The 19,960-nt window shown below is 41.2% G+C and overlaps 1 protein-coding gene across 1 annotated transcript in view; it reads left to right on the top strand.

The window, feature by feature from the left end:
* Positions 1–19,960, top strand: part of LOC135494363 (uncharacterized) — a 44,395-nt gene that overhangs the window by 18,518 nt on the left and 5,917 nt on the right. Inside the window, exons 19-44 of the mRNA XM_064782281.1 lie at positions 696–815; positions 1,521–1,607; positions 2,787–2,900; positions 3,594–3,614; positions 4,247–4,267; positions 5,100–5,111; positions 5,861–5,956; positions 6,233–6,262; positions 7,051–7,071; positions 7,413–7,442; positions 7,751–7,846; positions 8,435–8,464; positions 10,111–10,164; positions 10,571–10,660; positions 12,203–12,313; positions 13,054–13,152; positions 13,808–13,921; positions 14,420–14,506; positions 15,365–15,451; positions 16,064–16,093; positions 16,820–16,861; positions 17,260–17,271; positions 17,673–17,798; positions 18,345–18,374; positions 18,847–18,897; positions 19,318–19,404. Of these exons, the coding sequence (XP_064638351.1) occupies positions 696–815; positions 1,521–1,607; positions 2,787–2,900; positions 3,594–3,614; positions 4,247–4,267; positions 5,100–5,111; positions 5,861–5,956; positions 6,233–6,262; positions 7,051–7,071; positions 7,413–7,442; positions 7,751–7,846; positions 8,435–8,464; positions 10,111–10,164; positions 10,571–10,660; positions 12,203–12,313; positions 13,054–13,152; positions 13,808–13,921; positions 14,420–14,506; positions 15,365–15,451; positions 16,064–16,093; positions 16,820–16,861; positions 17,260–17,271; positions 17,673–17,798; positions 18,345–18,374; positions 18,847–18,897; positions 19,318–19,404 (1,698 nt within the window). The remainder of the gene's footprint in view (positions 1–695; positions 816–1,520; positions 1,608–2,786; positions 2,901–3,593; positions 3,615–4,246; positions 4,268–5,099; positions 5,112–5,860; positions 5,957–6,232; positions 6,263–7,050; positions 7,072–7,412; positions 7,443–7,750; positions 7,847–8,434; positions 8,465–10,110; positions 10,165–10,570; positions 10,661–12,202; positions 12,314–13,053; positions 13,153–13,807; positions 13,922–14,419; positions 14,507–15,364; positions 15,452–16,063; positions 16,094–16,819; positions 16,862–17,259; positions 17,272–17,672; positions 17,799–18,344; positions 18,375–18,846; positions 18,898–19,317; positions 19,405–19,960) is intronic.

The raw sequence follows: 19,960 nt of genomic DNA, 5'->3' as shown, positions 1-19,960 counted from the left end.
ATATTAGGGAGAAAATAAGTTATACTGATGTCGTGAAAGAAAAGGGATTAATCTGAAACCGCTCATAGTTCAAAGCTGGCCGTAGTCTTAAAAATATAAATATTGGCATCGTTGCACAGTTCCCCATGTTCAAATATACGGATATTTTCATAAGATAGTTCATTTAACACTAATTGATACCGAACTCGAGGTGTCGGTTGTCTCACCAAAACCGCGAGGGTAGATCTAAAATGTAGACCAAAACCGAGGCGTGGGGGAGGATTTGGCAAACAATTTAGCTCCAACCAAGCGATTTTGGTGAGACAATCAATACTGACAGTGATCAGGTATCAATATCTATTGTAAAACATCTCAAAATGTGGTTTTAAATGCTTTTTGTCTGCTTCCATATTTTGTACCAACAACCCCTTTTTGCCTAACCATAACCGCTGATCATGAATTCACAACGAGGCTCCGTAGGCGCATAATGCATTTACACTGTAAACTGCAGTTTATTATAAATATATATGTAACTCCTTTCGTATTTTACTGATTCTAATGGCTGCCTTTGATGATGTTAAAATATGATCGCATTAAAGTTGTTCTTTTTAATACTGCTTTATTCAACATTTGCTAAAAAAGAACAACTGAACAATACAAAGTTACTAGTAAACAGTAGATTTTACAAACTATTTTACGAATTATTTTATCTGCAGCTCAGGTGAATGTTAACTCGAACAATGGACTGGTGGCAGGGGGTGGTTTTGTCACGATGCGACCAAAGAAAGGCAAGGATTGCCTCGCCACCTTTAAATTAGTGGATGGACTTTGTCTCAGTAAGTGCATTATCGCTGTCTGTGATTAACCCGCATGTACCTTTGCTACACGCTTACTGATTCACACAGGAATATTATGACGTATGCCGCAAACCACATCCAATATATCATGGGTGTAGCCAGCGGAGGGGGGTGTTTTGACCGTGATTTTACCTGAAGAAATTTCCAAAAAAATGTTCTTTTCCCTCATTCCCCCCGAGAGCCGTTTACCCCCTCCCCCCGACCAAAACGCCAGCTACGCCCCCGTAATATGAATATACCTTTACGGCAAATGTGTGTGGAGAAACTTTCAGCAAAATGAAAGTTATCTCCGATGTACTTCGTGTTGAGTTTTGTGTTTAATCGGGATTACCTTGATAGCTATAGAAGTCGGCAGCCCTGCTGTAGTAATCTTAGGTAATCTACCTCTGGCCTGGGAGTGAGAGACCTCGCCACCTACTGTGTTGGCACTGCAAAGATGATGTTACCAGAATCAACAGACCAATGAATCCTGACAAGGTAGAACGAACCCAAAATTATTTTATCACGGAATAAGTGGATATATGTGAGATCTGAATAAAATGTAGTTTATAGATTTTAGCTCTCCAGTGCGGATTATCATGCATAATCTGATCAATCTGGAGTAGCCTGCTAATTAATGGCTGATATTGTTGGTGAAAAAGATTGCTTAGCCACATGCTTTATGGTATCCTTATTTGTTTTCAGGGAAGATGTCAGGTACGAGGATAGAGATCCCACGCAAAACGACTACATGTCGATCCGGATTCAGAAGAAGTGGTGCAAAATGTGTCAGTAAGTGCAATAGTCAGCCCTTTATTTACAAATAAACCGAAAACGCAAATGTACCATCTCCAAATTTTTACGATAAGTACTTTTAACAAGGTACATTATATGATACTTATGAATTTAGCCTATCGTTCAAGGTCACAGAGGTCAAATGGCATAAACAGGCCATTTGGCTGTAACTCTGGCATGTTTTTTACCGCAAAAAGATGACTGTAGACTTCAAATTCGGCGTGCATGTATATCTCTAGACCAGTTCAGGTGTATATGGGCAACGCATTTTAGTCCGATCTGATCCGGCACTTCGTTTTAACAGCGTTCATGGGGCGGGGCTGGCCAATGGGTGATATAGACAAAGTTGACTATAAGGAGAGTGTACAAGAAAGGGTCTGGAGTTATATAAGGCAGGGGCTATTAATCACACGATTCAAGTACGGGTATTAGTTTCGTGAGAAACCCATCACACATCGGTACCATGCAGGTTCGGGTTAGAATTCTAATAAGACCCCTGCGGGTAATTGAAAAAAGGGAACTTGCCTGAATAATCGTCTTCTTTAGAAAATGCAATATGACGCTTTTTACAAAGTGCAGCAATGCAAAATACAGTACATTCAAGCGTTCCTGAATATAGGGGTCACGATCGTGAGTTACCGGTGTAAAAGAAATGCAAGTTCCCCGGAATCCAAGTCCGGTGTGCAAGGGATAGCAGTCCTAGGGCTGATAGTCCGTGTAACAATAGCCCGCATTGCTAAATGTTTTGGTTAGGGTTAGCGGTACAATAGATCATGCTGCTTAATTGATCAAATACAATGCTACCGGACTATGACTCCAGGGGGACTATATCCGCTGTCACACCGGTCCTTTTGTTAAAGTGAATAGAGTCGCCGAGTTTCTTTGTTGAAGATTATGTAGCTAACCCTAACCAAACCATTAACCACATTCGTTGACAATACACAGCTAGTGTATGGGGTCCTGCATTCCTAGGACGTCCATTCCTTTTACACCAGCATTCTATCAGCTGCACCATACTTGGTAATAGTGACAGTCATCAGATACTTCTATACGTATAGTGTCCTTCTCATACACAAGCTTTTCTCACAGAAAAAACAGAAGAGTTGGTTTGAAACCTTTTTTTTAAATTGGCCTTTTGAAAATTAATTGACTAAAATTTGATATCTCTCTTGACAGTCGATTTAAGGGTGTTGGTTATTCCGCGATGTAACGGGCTGTGTGTGAAGGGATCAGCACCGTATCTAGATCATCACTGCAAGGTCACTGACACAACTGAGGTTCGATCACAGCGTAAGTACGAGTATACTCCCTCCTATTAGTATGGTACTAAAATACCGGTACCAGGTAACATCCGCCCCCGGTTATAATCCCCCTAGTAAATATCACCCAAGTAAATAAATATCCCTCCTGGTAAATAGCCCCCAGGGCGATTTTCGTCTTCGCACTTCATGTTCGTCAGATTTGCTATAGGCTTAAAATAAACCGCGGTACTTTTTTAACTATGTGACGATATTTACCTGGGGGATTTTTACCTGGAGGGATATTTACCAGGAGGTATATTACTGGGGGGATATTTCCCGGGGGGATTTTTACCTACATTCTAAAATACCATTGAGATAGAACCATTGGTGATAGTTGTGAGCTAGCGCATGTGCATTATAAAGCTCTGTGCGAATGCATCGCAAGGGAAAACCTCCTAATGGTTTTAACAGATTGGATAATGCATCTTAGGTATCCGCTTCACAATTCAGGAAATTAAAAACGTTTCTAGCGGCGATCTTTTCGCTTGTTATATCCTTTCGCTTGTTATATACTTGTCGAGCTGGGACTCGCTGTATAAGGTCGGGTTCGATGTCTTTACCGGTATTCAACATCGTGAATACCGTTTATTACTTGCATTTAAAGTTGAATTTACACTACTTTTAAGCAGTCATCATCTCGCATTTGCTCTAAATATTCATCAATCTTACTTGTATCTTTCAGTGCGAAAGCTCGGATTAAGAAGTGAGTAAATACATAGAAGTCAGTCAATAACAAAGAATCGCCATTGTACTCTATCGAACTGCCGCCAGCATTTTGTGTGTCAGTCATTTGATTTCCTCAGATTCGAAGGGCTTGACTTCTTAGTTTCATTAAACATTGAGCTTGCTTCCTTTCATGACATTCATCGGCAAAACCAGGAGATCTCAATATGGGAGTCACATCCTTTCTCCAAGTTCACTGACACAATCATAAACTATATGGAACTTCGATGCACTTATTGGACGTTGATGGTTCGACGGAAATTCGAAATTAAAATCCAAAAACAAAAGTAACGCGACACCAAAGGACTCGACAAATTGACGATGCATTTACACATTGGACTTTGGGTCGCAAGAAAGTTGCCGGTGAAAAGGTATTGTTACGGTACCTTTCCTTGATCACAAGGACTCGCCGGCGATTCGGCGTCAACCTCTCACCGCGCAACCAGTGGGTATGGGCCGGTTTAGAGTTCACCTCAACCGCTCCACAATGAGTAATTCAGTCTGCAGAAATCAATACCAGTAATCTCATCGGAGGTTTAGTTTCAGCTTCTCATATCAACTGCTACACGCGCTTCTTCCCATCGCTAATTCACTTATTTTGTATCGTTTCAGTGTCACTTAAGCACTGGGGAGGTAGGTTGTTACAATTCTTATGTAGTAACAGTGCCGATCCTTGGTTACATGCACATGTAGGTGACGAGAACCGGGACATTGCGGACCATGACAGAGAGATGCATGATTCGAATCGGCGTCTTTAAATTGCGAGATCATCAGTTCTTATGCCCGATTCTCATTGCAACCTCTGAAAAAGACACTTTTGAAAAGAAACGTCGGGTCACACTTCGCAGGTTATATATGTACCCGCATGTTCCTTTTTGACAATTATAGTGTTTGAGGAATTAGGACCGAGCTCATATGGCGGTCCTTAGTTGTCTTAAAATAGCTTAATCTAGACGCGAGCGGTCTTTTTGTAAAAAGGCAAAACGTGACCTTGTCTATAACGGCGTCAAACTGGAAGGTTTTTTTCTGTCATCACAAATTCAGAATCAATTTCAATTGTATGTTTGTCCATTTTCTCTGATGTATATACTCTAGTCTCACCGTTCTTACACCGGTTCATTATCTCGGGCCATGACCGGCCCCAACACAATACGCATTGAACAGCCAAGACCCCTTCATACCTGATTGGCCCAGGGCCTATCTGTCCTTGCAGTTTGAAGAAATTGACACAAAAAACGCCAAGAGCAGGACATGATGTCATGACAATCAGAAATGTTAGACGACTTGGTGTCGCCCCCCTATTGGCTATCTCGATAGAACAGTGTTGAATGGCATCGCACGACGAAAGGTACAACATGTATGGGGGGCTTGGCTTGCATATTCGTCAGTGAGTCTAGAGTAATTGGTGATATACAATATGACGTTAGATAATAAAGCCTTTCATGATTGGATTTTTTATTTTCAGCCATTATTATTTGTAAGTACAAAAACTTAGTTGACTCCAAGAAAAGAGGCCTGTTTTATAGGGGGACTATAGGCAAAAGCAGAGGGGCTAATTTGGCCATCTTCAGGTGACTAATATACACAGTGAGGGCCCTGGGTCATGTTAGATTCACCACTAAATATATTCCTCGTACAAGCGTGAATCATTTCAACGTACTGTGGGATGTGAGAGACCCCTATTGGCGACTTTGCCTGCCTAGCTGCTGCCTATATTTTCCCTTTAACAGAAAGCAAGATTGACCCGTAATTTGTGTATTGCTTATATCTGCAATGATCTTTGAGTACCTCACTGACGAGCCTTATTCCTCCCTATCCCGCAAGGTGAAATGTTTTCCAGTCATATAGTACATATAGGTCTGTCAACAAAATCATTTACTGCACTATAATTAATCTACAATCGTTAGTCAGGGGCGATTAAAATTGTACAAAAATCAAAGGGAATTTTAATAATCAATTATAACTATACTTCCCAATTAAAATAGAAAAGCAAAGACAAAATAACAAGATACTGTTGTGCATTTCAATGAAATTAACAATTGGAAAACATGACTTTAAGTGTATACTTGCAAGCCTCAGAAATGATATCCGTTATGACGCCAAACTTGACCCCAGACGCTTGAAACGGGGCAGCGAAATGTACTCTTGGCAGGACTATTTTATTGATTGACATGAGATTTTGTGATACCGAGTAAAGTGCTTGGCAATTCTATTTTCTGCATTCAGCGGATCGTCGGCCCGCATATATACAGCCGTTTGAGAACGGAAAATGTCCAAAAGGCACGAAGAAAAAGGGACGAGGAACTGGATTGATATGCAAAGGTAACCGATTCTCTCGTTTGCAGAATGCTTGCAGAGGATCTGCACCTAGTCATCTTCTCAGAAACCGGCAACCATGTGATGTGAGAGTAGGCAATGCAGATCGTCTTTGCATGACAATGCTTTTTGTTGACCCTTGAGGGGACCTATCCACTCTGGTACGGCCCCTCATTATGCAACAGTTCAGGTTTTTTAAGGCCGTGACTCCTTTTAACCACGTCAGATAACCTATCACAAGTCACAGCATCAACCTAAATTATTACCCCCTTCTTTTTTCAGTTCATTGGCGCCATGATTTCAGAGTGGCTTGTAAGTTGAGGCGAAGTTCTGAAGCCTTATTTTCGACATAGGCATGATAGGGGAGCTGCAGGGCACCCACTACCGGTTTACGCTTCTGATTAACCATAAAAACCATCATTACGTTTACAACCCCTTGAAGATAAAACCATTCGTACAGGCCTAAAAAACGCCTTTTTGAGCGGTACGAATTATCAAGATTTTGTCTTGATACAATCCTCAGATAAGCAAATATGTTGTGTGATCGTCTAATCACGACAGAAAAAAAGGGTCTAAACAATTTTGCTGCGATGCTTTTGTAAAACTAGACAGTTCGCCTACAAATACATTTTTCTCTAAAAAATAGCTTTTTTAGATTTAAAATTGACTGAAAAATAACGAATTTATAATTATTTAGTTTGACCAGTGTTGGTCCATCATTTGATTTAACCCGCTCATTTTCGGAGAGCTGATACCGCATTGTAATGCTCGACTATCTGTTCAGGGATAACGCTCACAGAACAATAGGCCCAATCTTGGGAGGAGCTGAATTGTTCGAATTTGATTCTAAGTGGCCTGTAAACGTAATGATCCCACGTACCTTTTATGAAAAGACCACCTTACGAATAACTGATTGCAAGATTCTCACTCCAAAAATTCCTTCTTGTTTTAAAACGATTCCGTGCCTTTATTTGATGATACACATGTCGGAATCCTAGTAAGGCTGTCATCGGGTTGTAATTTTCTTTCAAAAGCTCCTTTAACTGTGACTTCGTTTTGCTACCATTTGAAACTAAGCTAAGATTCTTATTCATTTTCAGTGAGAAAAATTGGATACAGAGGTACATTGTACAACTAAAACAGGAAAAATATTTTGGGCTGTCCGTATTCCACTGCGTATAGGCTTTTATGACCCAGTGTCTAATGAAAACTATGCTCCGGAAATAAATAAATGTTGCTTACCAGTATGATTTGACCCTTTTTGTCAAAACTTCTGTCATAAAGATGTGTTAGATTTAGCTCGTAAATAATGTCCGACTCCGATCACCCGCTGCTTTTCGGGCGGTTTTCTTGTGCAGTAAATGTTATGGTGTTATGCAGACGTAATTTACGATACCATTGCCTAAAATGAAAACACACATGTATGACTGAGAAGTCTTAACTAGGCATGTGTTCATTTCAGTTGATTCTCGAGGAGATGTAGTGTATCGATGTAAGTACAGATGTCGACGAAAGATGCGTTTGATTTGATTTTAGAAACCGTGGTTTTACTGTAAGCAGTGTTGACTTGAGTTGGAGTGAGGGACATGTTAAGGAAATAAACATGGCGTTATTGCTTCAGTGGATAATTTTCTTCCAATAATTATTTCAAAACATAATTTAGGCAACAGAAGTATGATTCAGAGGTCTGTGCCAACGATACATATGCACCGTGATCAAATGCTTGCTTATGAAATTTGTCCACTTAATATACACTTCCAAAATATGTATTTTTTTTAAATTTGGATTTTGGATTTCCAGACAAAATTGAGCAGAAGGGAGACAAGATCCGCCGGTTCCAGGAGATGCCTTGCTTAGCAGGGACACATGACACCCGTGATGGGGGCTGGTGCAGGAGTGAGTCTTTCAGTACATCACCTAGTCTTACGACGGATAGACATGACAAGACACAAAAGCACAGAGCATACTGAAAGCGCCCGGCCCGCAAACGAAGAATTTTGTCGCTTCGATCGGCTCCGTCAATTACAGCGCCGCTTAGTGAAGTGTACAGGGTGGCCCTGAAGGTTGCGGGATGTTCTAGAGGGAGGCCAAAAAAGCCCGAGATAATGTTAACAGAAAATGCGATGTTTTGTCCAGACTGGCATGTTAGGTGACCTGAAATCGGTGTACATCGATCCTTTTTCTGATCTTTCGACAATCTGGTTAGAGTTACATGATGTCGTTGGGCGTTTTTAAAGTGGCCATCACTAACATCGGCAAACACCAAGCTTTTAAATGCTAATTTGGTAGAAGTGCAACATATTTTACAACGATAGCGAAAAGAAACTTAGTACAGATTAATACTTTAACATCAAATCGTTTTATTTTTATCTAGGGGAGATGTTGCATTGCGCTTGTAAGACGTATGATTCAAAGCCGCACAAATCTGCGCTAGAGGACGAAAGATTATTTTAAGCTAATAATATGCGATGATCTTTTTTTCAGTTGTGGATGAAAAGCGGCTGGAGTCTGAGTGTAAGTAGGCCCCTTCCACCTCTGCTCTGTGTTGAACAGCAAAAAATAGCACATCCGTGATATCAGCCATCGCCAATATTTATCCAAACAATGTAGACCAGCTAGCCTAATTATCACGGCATTGGAGATAAAACTGATCAGACGTTTGCAAGGATGGCACATTCAAGAATCTTAAAAGCATGAGTACATGTAACAGGGAAAATGCTGTATACGGCGCTATGGATATTTACAGGGACATCTCAAGGATCTGAGCAAATTTTTCGATTGCTACTACATGTACATAAAAGTTCCCGCACCAATATATAGTTGCCCCTAAAACAGATACACTGACCAGAATATCCTGTCAACTGAGCGTAACTGAAAAAAACCCATCTAGTTTATAATTTGTATCGTTGGTGGCAAAACTGAATTTAGTTAAATTTGGCTGTCTGTGAGTCAGACGGACAGCTAAAATATTAGATATTTGGCCGGGTCTATTTGGGAAGCCGCTCGCCGAACAGGCATCTTTTTTTGTCCTGTTTGGAGAGCCGCTTGCCAAACAGCACTAAAAAGCCACCCTGTTCGGCCAGCCGGGCTTGCCAAACAGGTAAAAAATCTACCCTGTTTGGCGAGCTGGAGATTTTACTTTGATATTAATGAGTTCGGCTCTCCATTCAGGACAAGAAAAAGTCGCTGTTTGGTAAGCCGGTGTAACATCTGTGGTTGTTCCCCATGTTTCAGTGTTTCCAAACAATAGGCAGCTAGAGAGACCATGACTTTTCAATAGGGGGGATACACAGAAATACTCGTCAATCTATTTTTGAGCGTTCCCAAACAATGAGGGGAAACACTCAAAAACAGAAACACTCAAAAACATTACACCGGGCTTGCCAAATATAACTTCCTAGATATTTATAGCTTATTTAGAGTCGTTCAATCTTCTCTAATCTATACGTACATGTATATACTTTGTGATATTCTAGTGATTCAGGTCAGTAATATATCCACTTAAAGGCATGCGCCGCTCGTTAAAGAAATTGAATTTGAAAATTCTCAATTGCGTAAATAAATGCTAAATATAAATTTCAGCAATGCCGTTTTGTAGACTGATATACAAATACTATGAATACCAAGTTTAAACAAATTCGTACTCATAATAACTGCACTACGGCATTGTGTATTAGAAGATTTTCTATTTAACTGGACCACAAGTTATTACGAACGGTGTACCCCTTTAAGGTGCAATTAGTTTTGTCGGAACTTTTTTATCATGTGACGTGGTCTCCTATTTCACCGATGTATTTTCACCCTGCTCCCGACATTTTGTCACAAAAGAGAGATGTTTTTATTTAGCTCGTGGCATATACATGTATATAAAAGCTGCTGACCAATCTGAAAATTGGATTTCGCTTCAACAAATCGAAGAGATCATAATATAAAGACAATTGCCGAATTTGGAGAAAATGTCGTGAATAGTCCTCCTTAAAATATCGTATGAGACACCTGTGTGGGCCACATATCGTTATTTGTCGAAAGTTGAACGTGGATGAGCGTGATTTATTATGTTGAAATGCAAGGTGACAGGAAATGGCAACTCATAGATGGACGACGAATACGGATGATGGCCCAGGGAAACTGTTACAGTGGTGATCATGATTCCATTTCAGTGAGATTGCTCTCGATTGAGAAGACGATAAAGATCGACGAAGAACACACGAAACGTAAGTAAAAGAAACACTAGAGACCGTCGGCAATTTAAAAATTCACGCCTGCAGTATTTGTATCGTTCATAGTGTTTTCACATCTTGCACAAAGCCGCCGCGCGATATGCTATTTTAATGCGGTTTTTGAATGGAAGCTTATTGCGGGCCCTATCGTTCACATGTTCATCAGGGCGAATCTGGATAATTGATCTGCGTCTGACCTATAAACAGGAAATGAGAATGTGCATTTTCACTGCTCGAGAAAACGTAGAAAGTAGACTTAAGCGTCGGACGAGCGAAATCCCCTTTAACCTTCCGACTCTAATTCGGAAAGAACAATTCTTGAATCGGAAGAGATTCACACCAAAGCACTGCCAATCAAGAGCTGCCAATCTCACAACTACAAACCACTGTGTTGTTTCAGTAGCACCCTGTGCTATACCTAAATGCAGCAGCACATGTCTGGTATACGCCACCAGCAAGGAAACTGGTTGTCCTACTTGTAACTGCAAAGGTAAGGATTCACCCTTGTTTCGCAGGTCTTGGGCACGATTGCAAGAAAATTAACGTTCATGCGCGTATCTAATATGCTATAGATGGATATCTGCTGACGTCACGGCTAATTTGTAAACACCATGCGCGCGCACTCTCGTATCTCTTCAACATGGTTTTCATGAAGAAAAGTTGCGACAAACCATCGTCCAAACCATCGTTGAGATTTCTCCGATGATGTACGGTGGTTATTGTGCCAAAATCTTATCCAAGTTTTATTCTAAAATATCATGCAAGTCACGAAATAGGCGAGAAAAACTCCTCGTGTCCAAGTGAAATCGATCGTTGACGTTAATATTGTTACGTCACGCCATCCCCTCTGTTGAGATACGTATATGCGCGCGCAGCCAACGGCAATTACGTTAGAATGACTTCATTCGGTAAAAAATATATCCATCTATTAGACCTGCAGATTGCCACTGAGGGGTCCCTGGGGTAACATATGGGCGGTTATTTCCGCATTGAATGATGTCCTAAAACGCGTCTTTATAACTGGCGACTCGTGTGTGTGTGTAGAGCAACCCGTACGTACAGAGCAAAACGCGCGTATCTAACTCGCGACCCCTACAAAGAACATAACGCGAATGTATCACTACTGTCGCATAAACGTGCCGTCGGATAACGAGTGTCGGATAAGTGCTGTCGGATAACTGCTGTCGCATATAAGGTTCCTCAGCCTCCCGCATCGCGGCGCTCTTGTGTCTTGATGATTATTGTTTTTGCTCTAAGCGACATACGATTAACCAATTGGTAACTGTAATGTAGTAGGCGCACTTCAAATGGCCTTGCTTTTGCACTTAGCAGATGCTGCAATATTATCAACCCGATTATCAAGAGGGACCTGGTCCTGGGTAGGCCTGCCCAACAAATTCACAACGTCTTGCAGCATGCGTGCTGCCCGCTGGAGCACATGTGGATCTTGATTAGTAGCCATTTTTCTCTTCTGTCTCAAACTCGGGATTACGTCGCTTAGAACAAAAGTAATAATAACTAGCGCCGCGATGCGGGAGGCTGAGGAACCTTATATGCGACAGCAGTTATCCGACAGCACTTATCCGACACTAGTTATCCGACACTAGTTATCCGACGGCACGTTTATGCGACAGTAGTTATACATTCGCGTTATGTTCTTTGTAGGGGTCGCGAGTTAGATACGCGCGTTTTGCTCTGTACGCACGGGTTGCTCCACACACACACACACGAGTCGCCAGTTATAAAGACGCGTTTTAGGACATCATTTAATGCGGAAATAACCGCCCATAGTAACACGTCATGGCCGTATGTCCAAAGAGTCTAATTCACACCGATACTATTTGCCATCACAGAAAAGCAACTAATTCAATCAAACAACCTTGGAATATAATGACCAGGTTGATCCTAAAACGGCGTTGAGGAAGTACATGTGATATCATATTTGAAAAATGTCTAATTCTAATGGACAAATGGAGTACTTTTTATTAGCCATAGCAAGATGCTCCATTCAAGTACTTTCTTTGTCTTTCAGTGCCATTCACTGACCCCATGTCGGTTGGCCAAAGAGCGGACGCCATCCTGATCACGCTGGTTGACGGGAAAGTGCCAAAAGGCTTTCACAAGTATGGCAACCTGGCCAGAAGTAAGTACAGGGTACACTCTTGTTAGAAGAACAAAGACACCTGAATGCCGTAATATATCTTGGTAAAAATTCGACATTTCTGGTTCATGATGAGAATAATATTTAATATACATGTCATCAAGTATGGATTAATCTTCACGCGAAAAAAACTAAAAGATGGGCGAAAAAAAAAGTAAATAAGTTAGATCGAGGATACGTACTTGCTGTTATTTCTCATGCAAGGTGAACAGTAAATTAGGCAGATTTTGCCAGTTTACGTTTTACGTTTACGATTACGATTTGACGACATCATGACACAAAATTTTGGTGCCGAGAGAAGACTTGAGGCAATGACGTCATCGACTGACGTGAGGCTACCCGTACAGCTGAAAATCCTGTTGATCCATCACTCAAGTTTAAAACACGCGTATAAACACATATGCGCCAAGCACTCCTCTTGAAATTATAAGACCGTAAGGGTAATATAAGAGTGTTTAAAATTCCGATTATTGAATCTATTTATCACAAGGTATTAGGCTGGGCTTTGACTAAAATAATCGTAAATTCACTTACGTTTATATTTACGCGTAAAAATGGCGCTTAGAAAACGTAATCATTATAAATGAAAAGCGTTAGCTTGCGAAATCTCATTATTATCGAAGATTGACACGAATTATCATGATCATGATTAGTACATTAAGTAACACAAAGATATCTAGGTTTGTTTTTCAGTTATCATGGAGATTTCTCTTCATTTCCAGAGGGCCTTCGGGTTGGCAAGAACGTTGTGACGTTCAAGCCACTGACCAAGGTATGCCCATCCGGATTCGAACTGATGAAGAAATCCAAGGAATGCAAAGGTACGTCTACCAAATAATGAAGGTTGTCAGGGGATTGGTCTGTCATTCATTTTATGAAGGCTAAGGTCCCAGTCCTCTTTGGATCACATCTCAAGAAATCTCCACCTCGCAGGGATCGTAAATCATGAATCACATATTCACTATAGGGGGTTATCATCATCATATCGTGTTCGAAATAAACTGACCTTCGCCTTCCATTAAAGGGACAACTTGGACGTGGCATTTACCTGGCCAGGAGGATAAAACCTCTGCTTGCCACCATGCATAGCCACCTGTAGCTAGTATTACACTAAATTCTGCTCCCCAATAATGATTTTTGACAGTGTATGTAGCGAGGCAGTTTTGGACATGGTTGTGGATTCCAGACAGCCCTATTTTAAAGGTTACACAACATTCTTGTGCAATGTTTATTGCAGTTCAACGACCTTGTTTGGAGAATATGCGGTCCTGCTGGAGGCTATTTTTGGATGAAAAACCAACATATCTCATGCCCATGTTGTCGGTCAGAATTTATAAACGAATTCTGCCTCTGTAGCTGGCTAGAGTGGGATGTTCCCCAATGCGAGCATAATGTCCACTTTGAATTGTTTTTTCATACATGTAAGTTGTGCTAACTCGTTTTAGAGTCAGTGTGATGTCTTCTTTTTGACTCCAGGAACTTTCTATGTGAAGCGTTTCTCGGGAAATCTGCTAGTTGGCGGAGGCTATGCCAAGATGCCTGGGAATAAATGTCCACCAACATGGGTCAAACAAGGAAAGAACTGTTTCTGTAAGTTATTCAAATTATCCAGCGAATCACCTTTTCAGATTTTGGCAAGTAAATTGGTTTCGGCTGCAGAGTCGCATGGATTGGAATTTACGAAGTGTGTTTCCTTCCCCCTGCTGTCGTGGTTGCCTTTTTTATTTCGTAAAGTAAGCGAAGTTCGATGATCAGCACTCCATGGGGATCTCTTGAGGATGCGCTGAGATATGGACTTCAGAATAATTATATCACTCTCTGAAGTAAAAAGTTGAGAAAACTCTGTCCGAAAATGGGTTATTTATGGATAAGCTTTAGAAGGAGCAACTTATTTGCTCTATTTTTGTTGGCTTTGGTGGCCTCGAAACACCCCTAGACATAGTTTAAATGACCCAGGAAAGGCATCAAATTATTTTTCAAAAACGTTATTTTTCTCTCCCTTTTTCTCCCTTTTCCCTTTATGCAACTTCCGCCTCCTTTTGACAGAGCAGGTTACAATTACTGTGATCTGGTGATGCTTTTTTGCAGATAAACTAGTAGGGCCAGATCTAGTGTATCCAGCCAAGGGGGGCAAGTGTTCCGTCCAGTTTAGTCTAGTGAAAGGATTGTGCAGAAGTAGGTATATTTCCGATGGGTGTCATGTGCAGTCACACGTCAGTCAGGATATGGGAAATGGAGAACTCGGACCAACGCGCGACTGGCACTAACGACCGCTCGTAGTGGGTGGGCGGGTTGGGAGAAAAAAGGACCAACTGGAGGCTTTCTTCCAAAGCAGTCTTCCACAAGAGCTCGGTCAACTCCCAACCACTGCACTAAGATAAGCTTTCCTGTCCTGCACTGCAGCCTGACCTCTCTGCTTCCAAAAGGAGGCTGACAAAGTAATTACATGACACCACCATTTTGGATTCAAAACATTCGTGCACGTCACATTATACTCATGTACGAGGAGTTAAATAAAAGCGAGGTGTGTCACAATTCAGTCATACCCGCAACATAATCATTTCTCAAATGAGAGGTGCATAGGTCTTCACTCAAGAAACACTGACCCTTCTGTTAGCATTATTCATGAGCATGTGCAGTTACATAAGTTTTTTTTTGTGAATGATATAATGTAGCTTCTTCTCCCGAGCCAATTCGTGAAGCGAAGTTGGAGGTGATTTGGTAGTCGTTCCTACGTAATAATGCAATTCTTCTTTCGAGAATATTACTCCCAAATACAATGTACATACGCATCACAAAACTGGCTGTGGAGCCATAGCTACGGGCCAAATGGAGAAATCTTGGTCACACTTTTCTTATTGAGAACTCCTCCATACTGGTACTAATGTTTTTGGGTCGCTGGCTGGTAGAAATATCGATGCCCGGCTTTTTTGCTTGCCCACGAAGTATTGTTTCGCGCTCACTGCTTGATACAATGTTAGTTAATTCCTTTTGCCGTAGATTGGGTATAAACTCACTGATTTCTTTTCCAAGGAAAACTGCTCAAGTTCTATATCCCCAAGATTGGTGCGAAATGTCCACAAGGGACAATATATCAACCACAGAAGACAGGGTGTTCTGGTATGTATAACCAAAATTATGTCTTCAGGGACACTCAACATGCTGAAGGGTGCCAGGTTAGGAAAAAAGAAGGAGCGTATAGGCCTAGTCAAACTATTGACGGACCATACGACAGTTCGGCGCTGAAAAATGAACGATTGGCATTTATCTGAATTCAATTTGGTCGCGCCACTTTGTTCCGACATCCCGCACCTATATCAACTCTAAGACAAAAGTTAGGTTTTATGAAAGTATTTTAATCATTACCACTCAATGGCAACATTCAATGAATGTTAAAGTTTATGTTTTCGAAATATTCAAGTCCCTATTTATATACGAAAAGGAAATTTGTCAATTGGTTACTTTGTGAATTCATATCCAAGGATTCGAAGCTCTGGTCACTTGAAAGAGAGACGAAGCATGCGTTTCTGTATTGGTAGCTGCATCCGCGTCTACTAGGTCCTCCCCAGGCTGAAAGTCCGATAGCACCGTTTGTGAAATGGTGGCGCAAAAGCGATTTCCCGATCAATCGCTGCATGCATGTGGTAGAGACACTCACTGTTAGCACAATTTATGTGGGTGAGTGGGGTATCCCGACTTAGAGAGAAAAACATTGTTTTCGTTCTTTTCCAGTTGTTAATCTGGAGGAAGCCAGAAAAGAACGTAAGTGCTCTCTCCTGCCCCAATCATTTCGAATGTCTTTTGCACATTGCTTTTGCCTATTCATCTCTTCGTCTCAGTATTTTCGGAGTGCATCGACCCAATGGCATCGACCAAGAGTGGATGATTTACTTACAGCGAATGCATAAGATTTTTCCCGGCTGTGTTTATCTGTCGAAACTTGCATTACATATTCATGGAGTCAAGAATAAAGATAGTAAAGATAGAACCGTACGACTAACAAACTGATTCCATATTTCGCACTATCTCACCAATGAGGAGAAACTTGTAGTACAGAGCATTCCATCATAGTAACGTACCTCAAATTGCACATTCAGTATCGTTGTGAGTACTCTCGTAAGGGGTTTCAGGGCCTCATGGAGATACCATGTACTATCAATATGATATCAAGCACTAAAGAATTAGTTAAACCAACCGATGGGACGAGCTGATTTTGTCACCTACTGTTAAAAATGGTACGAAGAGCTCGACAGCATTCGGGTTGAAACCTATTGCTTGCTAATCTCAATTAGTCGTTATCTCTTCTCGATATACTGATGAACGATACATCTTTTTGGCACAAATGAAAGATTAATTTGTTATAAGAGTCCCGAATTCAAGCGTCATCTATCAGGCCCATGCATTCTTCATGTCGGAGAATCAACGATGTTGAACTGGTTAGACCTAGTTACTGTTGTATGAATTGCGAAATATTGTTTTTACTTCCAGTCCACAGACGACACTTCAGGCTAACATGTTCATCACGAGGAAGTACGTACGGCTAACAATGACTAACACTGGTTAGGAAAGAATTGTATTGACGGCGACGCCTCACACGGCCGGCGTCGTATGTGACATAACACATAAACGTACACATCAAGATGCAGTACTTGATTGAAATACATGTATATGTATTTCTAGATTAGAAACTGACCTTTTAGGCTCTTGCATACCTTGAGGGTGGTAACATATTGTGACATACAGCTTGTCATTTTTTAGTGATGCAAGTTTAGCAGGTTTTACTTGAGATTTTGGCATCGGGGATTTCAACGTCTCGCAGGAACGCGTGAACTAGTTTGCTAGAACTCTTCAAAATGCCTAAAAAGGCAATGTTGAAGACCGACATGTATATGCCGCCACGTTAACTTTCCACTTTTCCTCCATTTCAGTCTCTGTCTCCAGTAAGTAGAACAAATTCTGACTTGTGTTCGAGCTGCTATGAAATTGAACACCATGACTTTAAATCAACTTGATTTAAAGTTATGGTGTTCAACTTGAATTAATACTGATGCTTCATGCAGGTCCGCCCGTTACGTGACGTGTGCTATGGATAAAAATGAGGCGCGAGCATTAGCCACCTTGCCGCACTGCTGGTCGCCTGAATTCAACGCGATATAAAACATTCTTTGTCGACGAGACATAATACTTCAGTAGAAAGCATCTGTTTGAAGAGCCTTATCATTGAGGGTGTGACCATTTATTCAGAAAATGTCTAAACTCATGTAGCAGTTCTACGGTTTTAAATTTCTTTCTGTGGTTGGAATCTCATTGTCACATCCACATTATATTTTTACTTTTAAAGGTGCCAGGGACCAGAAAAAAACCAAAATTCGAGGATCCAAGAAATCCATCCTGGTGATTCCCTCTCTACTGAAGGGCAAATGTCCCGATGGGAGTACCGCCATAGTCCACGGAGAGTTATGCAAAGGTAACACGACATATTCGCCTATTTGAATAGATTTAAATGCAACTTTATGTTTTACGTGGTTTACTGCGTTTGAAATTAACCGTATTTTTTTCTCGAACATTTTCCGCCACGTTGCTTAAAGAACTAACGCAAATAATATTTGCTACATGTAAGGAACGCAATTTTAGTGGAAATATTGCAGTGACCTCAATTCGTCCGAATCTCATTCGAGTTTAAGATATAGAAAAAAACTGGAAAAGCATTGAAAAAACAAAATCGTTCGAACAATTATTGCGCTTTGAATGGAATCTATAATATTTCGTGTAAATGCACATGGGGGAAGTCACCGAATTGGGGGTATTGATTATCTCACCAAATCTGCGAGGTTGACCAAAACCGAAGCGGAGCCGAGGTCATGACCATAATTCTTGCTCATATTCATATTCCGGGGGCTGCTCAAAATCAGAAGTGTATGATCTTTTTTGTGTCACTTAGTATATGTATTAGTTAAGCGAGGCATTTCATTAAAGAAAGGGCTGAATAATGATCATTAACTTTAATTTTCAGTCAACGACTTGATCAAAGTTAACATAAACGGTAGGCTATTCAATATTTGTATGCTTAATTCAGGGATGCTTTGCCTCATTTTGTGTAGGTGTAAAAAGAATGACCTGACACACTACCGGGTGTGCGTATTTTACAAAAACTACATCGACACTATAATTTATCAATTTCTTCCAACAGCTATTCTATTTTTACCAAAAAAGCTGCAGTCTATGCAATAACCACCTTCGTGTATATCGCTAAGCCAGCATTTACAGGATCGTCTGCCATCTTTTCTCAAAGGTCACGTGCGGTGGCCATTTTTTGCCAAAGTAGCTCGCTCCCAGGGTCGCTCACTTCGGCCTAGCGCGAGATGAGGCGCCAGTACCAAAAAGAACGCACTGGCGCTTACACGCGCAGGCGCCGCGCCAGTAATCGAACACGCTAAATGTGCAATTAACCATTTGTCGTTTCCGGCATTTCTTCCATCGCAATCTGAAATAAGTTGTTATTTGTTTTCTTACAGTTGCGAAATATGGTTTTGAGGTGACAAAGAACGGTCGCTATAAGAAAGCACGTGAGTTTCTTTTTCGTGGCTCTCATAGTTTCAGCCGCCACCTGCCGTTCAGTTCAACTGAGATTTGGATTTTGCGTAATGCAATGTAGCAATACTGGCAATATATTCGATAAAACTGTAATTTTGAGGCGAAATGGCAATGTATGGTTCACAGATGCATGCATTATGCAGTTTCACGCACAGCAGCACTTAGAACACCTTGGACTTGTAATCATCATCTCACTATACGATTTCTCCTACGATTTTTAAACATGCAAATTTAACGATGTTTTTACGCCGACGTCATTCAGCTTAGAAACTGTTCTTACGTCCGCAGCCACGTCAATCCTTGCAGCCATAACGTCCTGTCTGCGCCCTGATATTAATAATTGCTCAGTTGTTCTTTCTGTAAGCATGTGAGAGTTCTCTTTTCTTCTGCAGTGAGTGCGGGCCTCAAGGGGAACATGATGAACCCGATCGGCTCCCGTTGTCTGAAAGGGACGAAAACTACTGGCTCGAGATGCAGAAGTAAGTCCGTCAATAGATCACCATCGACCTGTTCATGCATCAGTTTAACCGGCGGCCATATCGACCTGTTCATGCATCAGTTTAACCGGCGGCCATATCGACCTGTTCATGCATCAGTTTAACCGGCGGCCATATCGACCTGTTCATGCATCAGTTTAACCGGCGGCCATATCGACCTGTTCATGCATCAGTTTAACCGGCGGCCATTGACACTGATTGTTTAGTGATTCTAGAAGCATGGCTGTCAAGTTTTAGTTCGGGCTATATTTCATCATCTTTGATTTCTCGTATTATACATTTCGCACGATCAGAGAATGGTATCCTGGTGTAATGCGGGGTTTAATTTCAATATAAGACATTTAATAGAAGCTGCTGACTCCACACAATTAAACGTGTTACTCTCCAGCGTGTTTATACGTCGAGCGGGGCAATAATTTCAAACATCTCGCCAGCTTTGCAATGACCTTGACCTCAGACCTAGAAATCGGTTACTCTTTTGAACGCCCCAACAACACAAACATACATATGACTTGGTTTCATGCTTCTGTTTGTCTGT

The sequence above is a fragment of the Lineus longissimus genome, chromosome 10 (genome assembly GCF_910592395.1).
Source record: "Lineus longissimus chromosome 10, tnLinLong1.2, whole genome shotgun sequence".
Taxonomy (NCBI): Eukaryota; Metazoa; Nemertea; class Pilidiophora; order Heteronemertea; family Lineidae; genus Lineus; species Lineus longissimus.
Note: the sequence above shows the minus strand (reverse complement) of the source record. Positions and strands in the feature narration are given on the sequence as shown.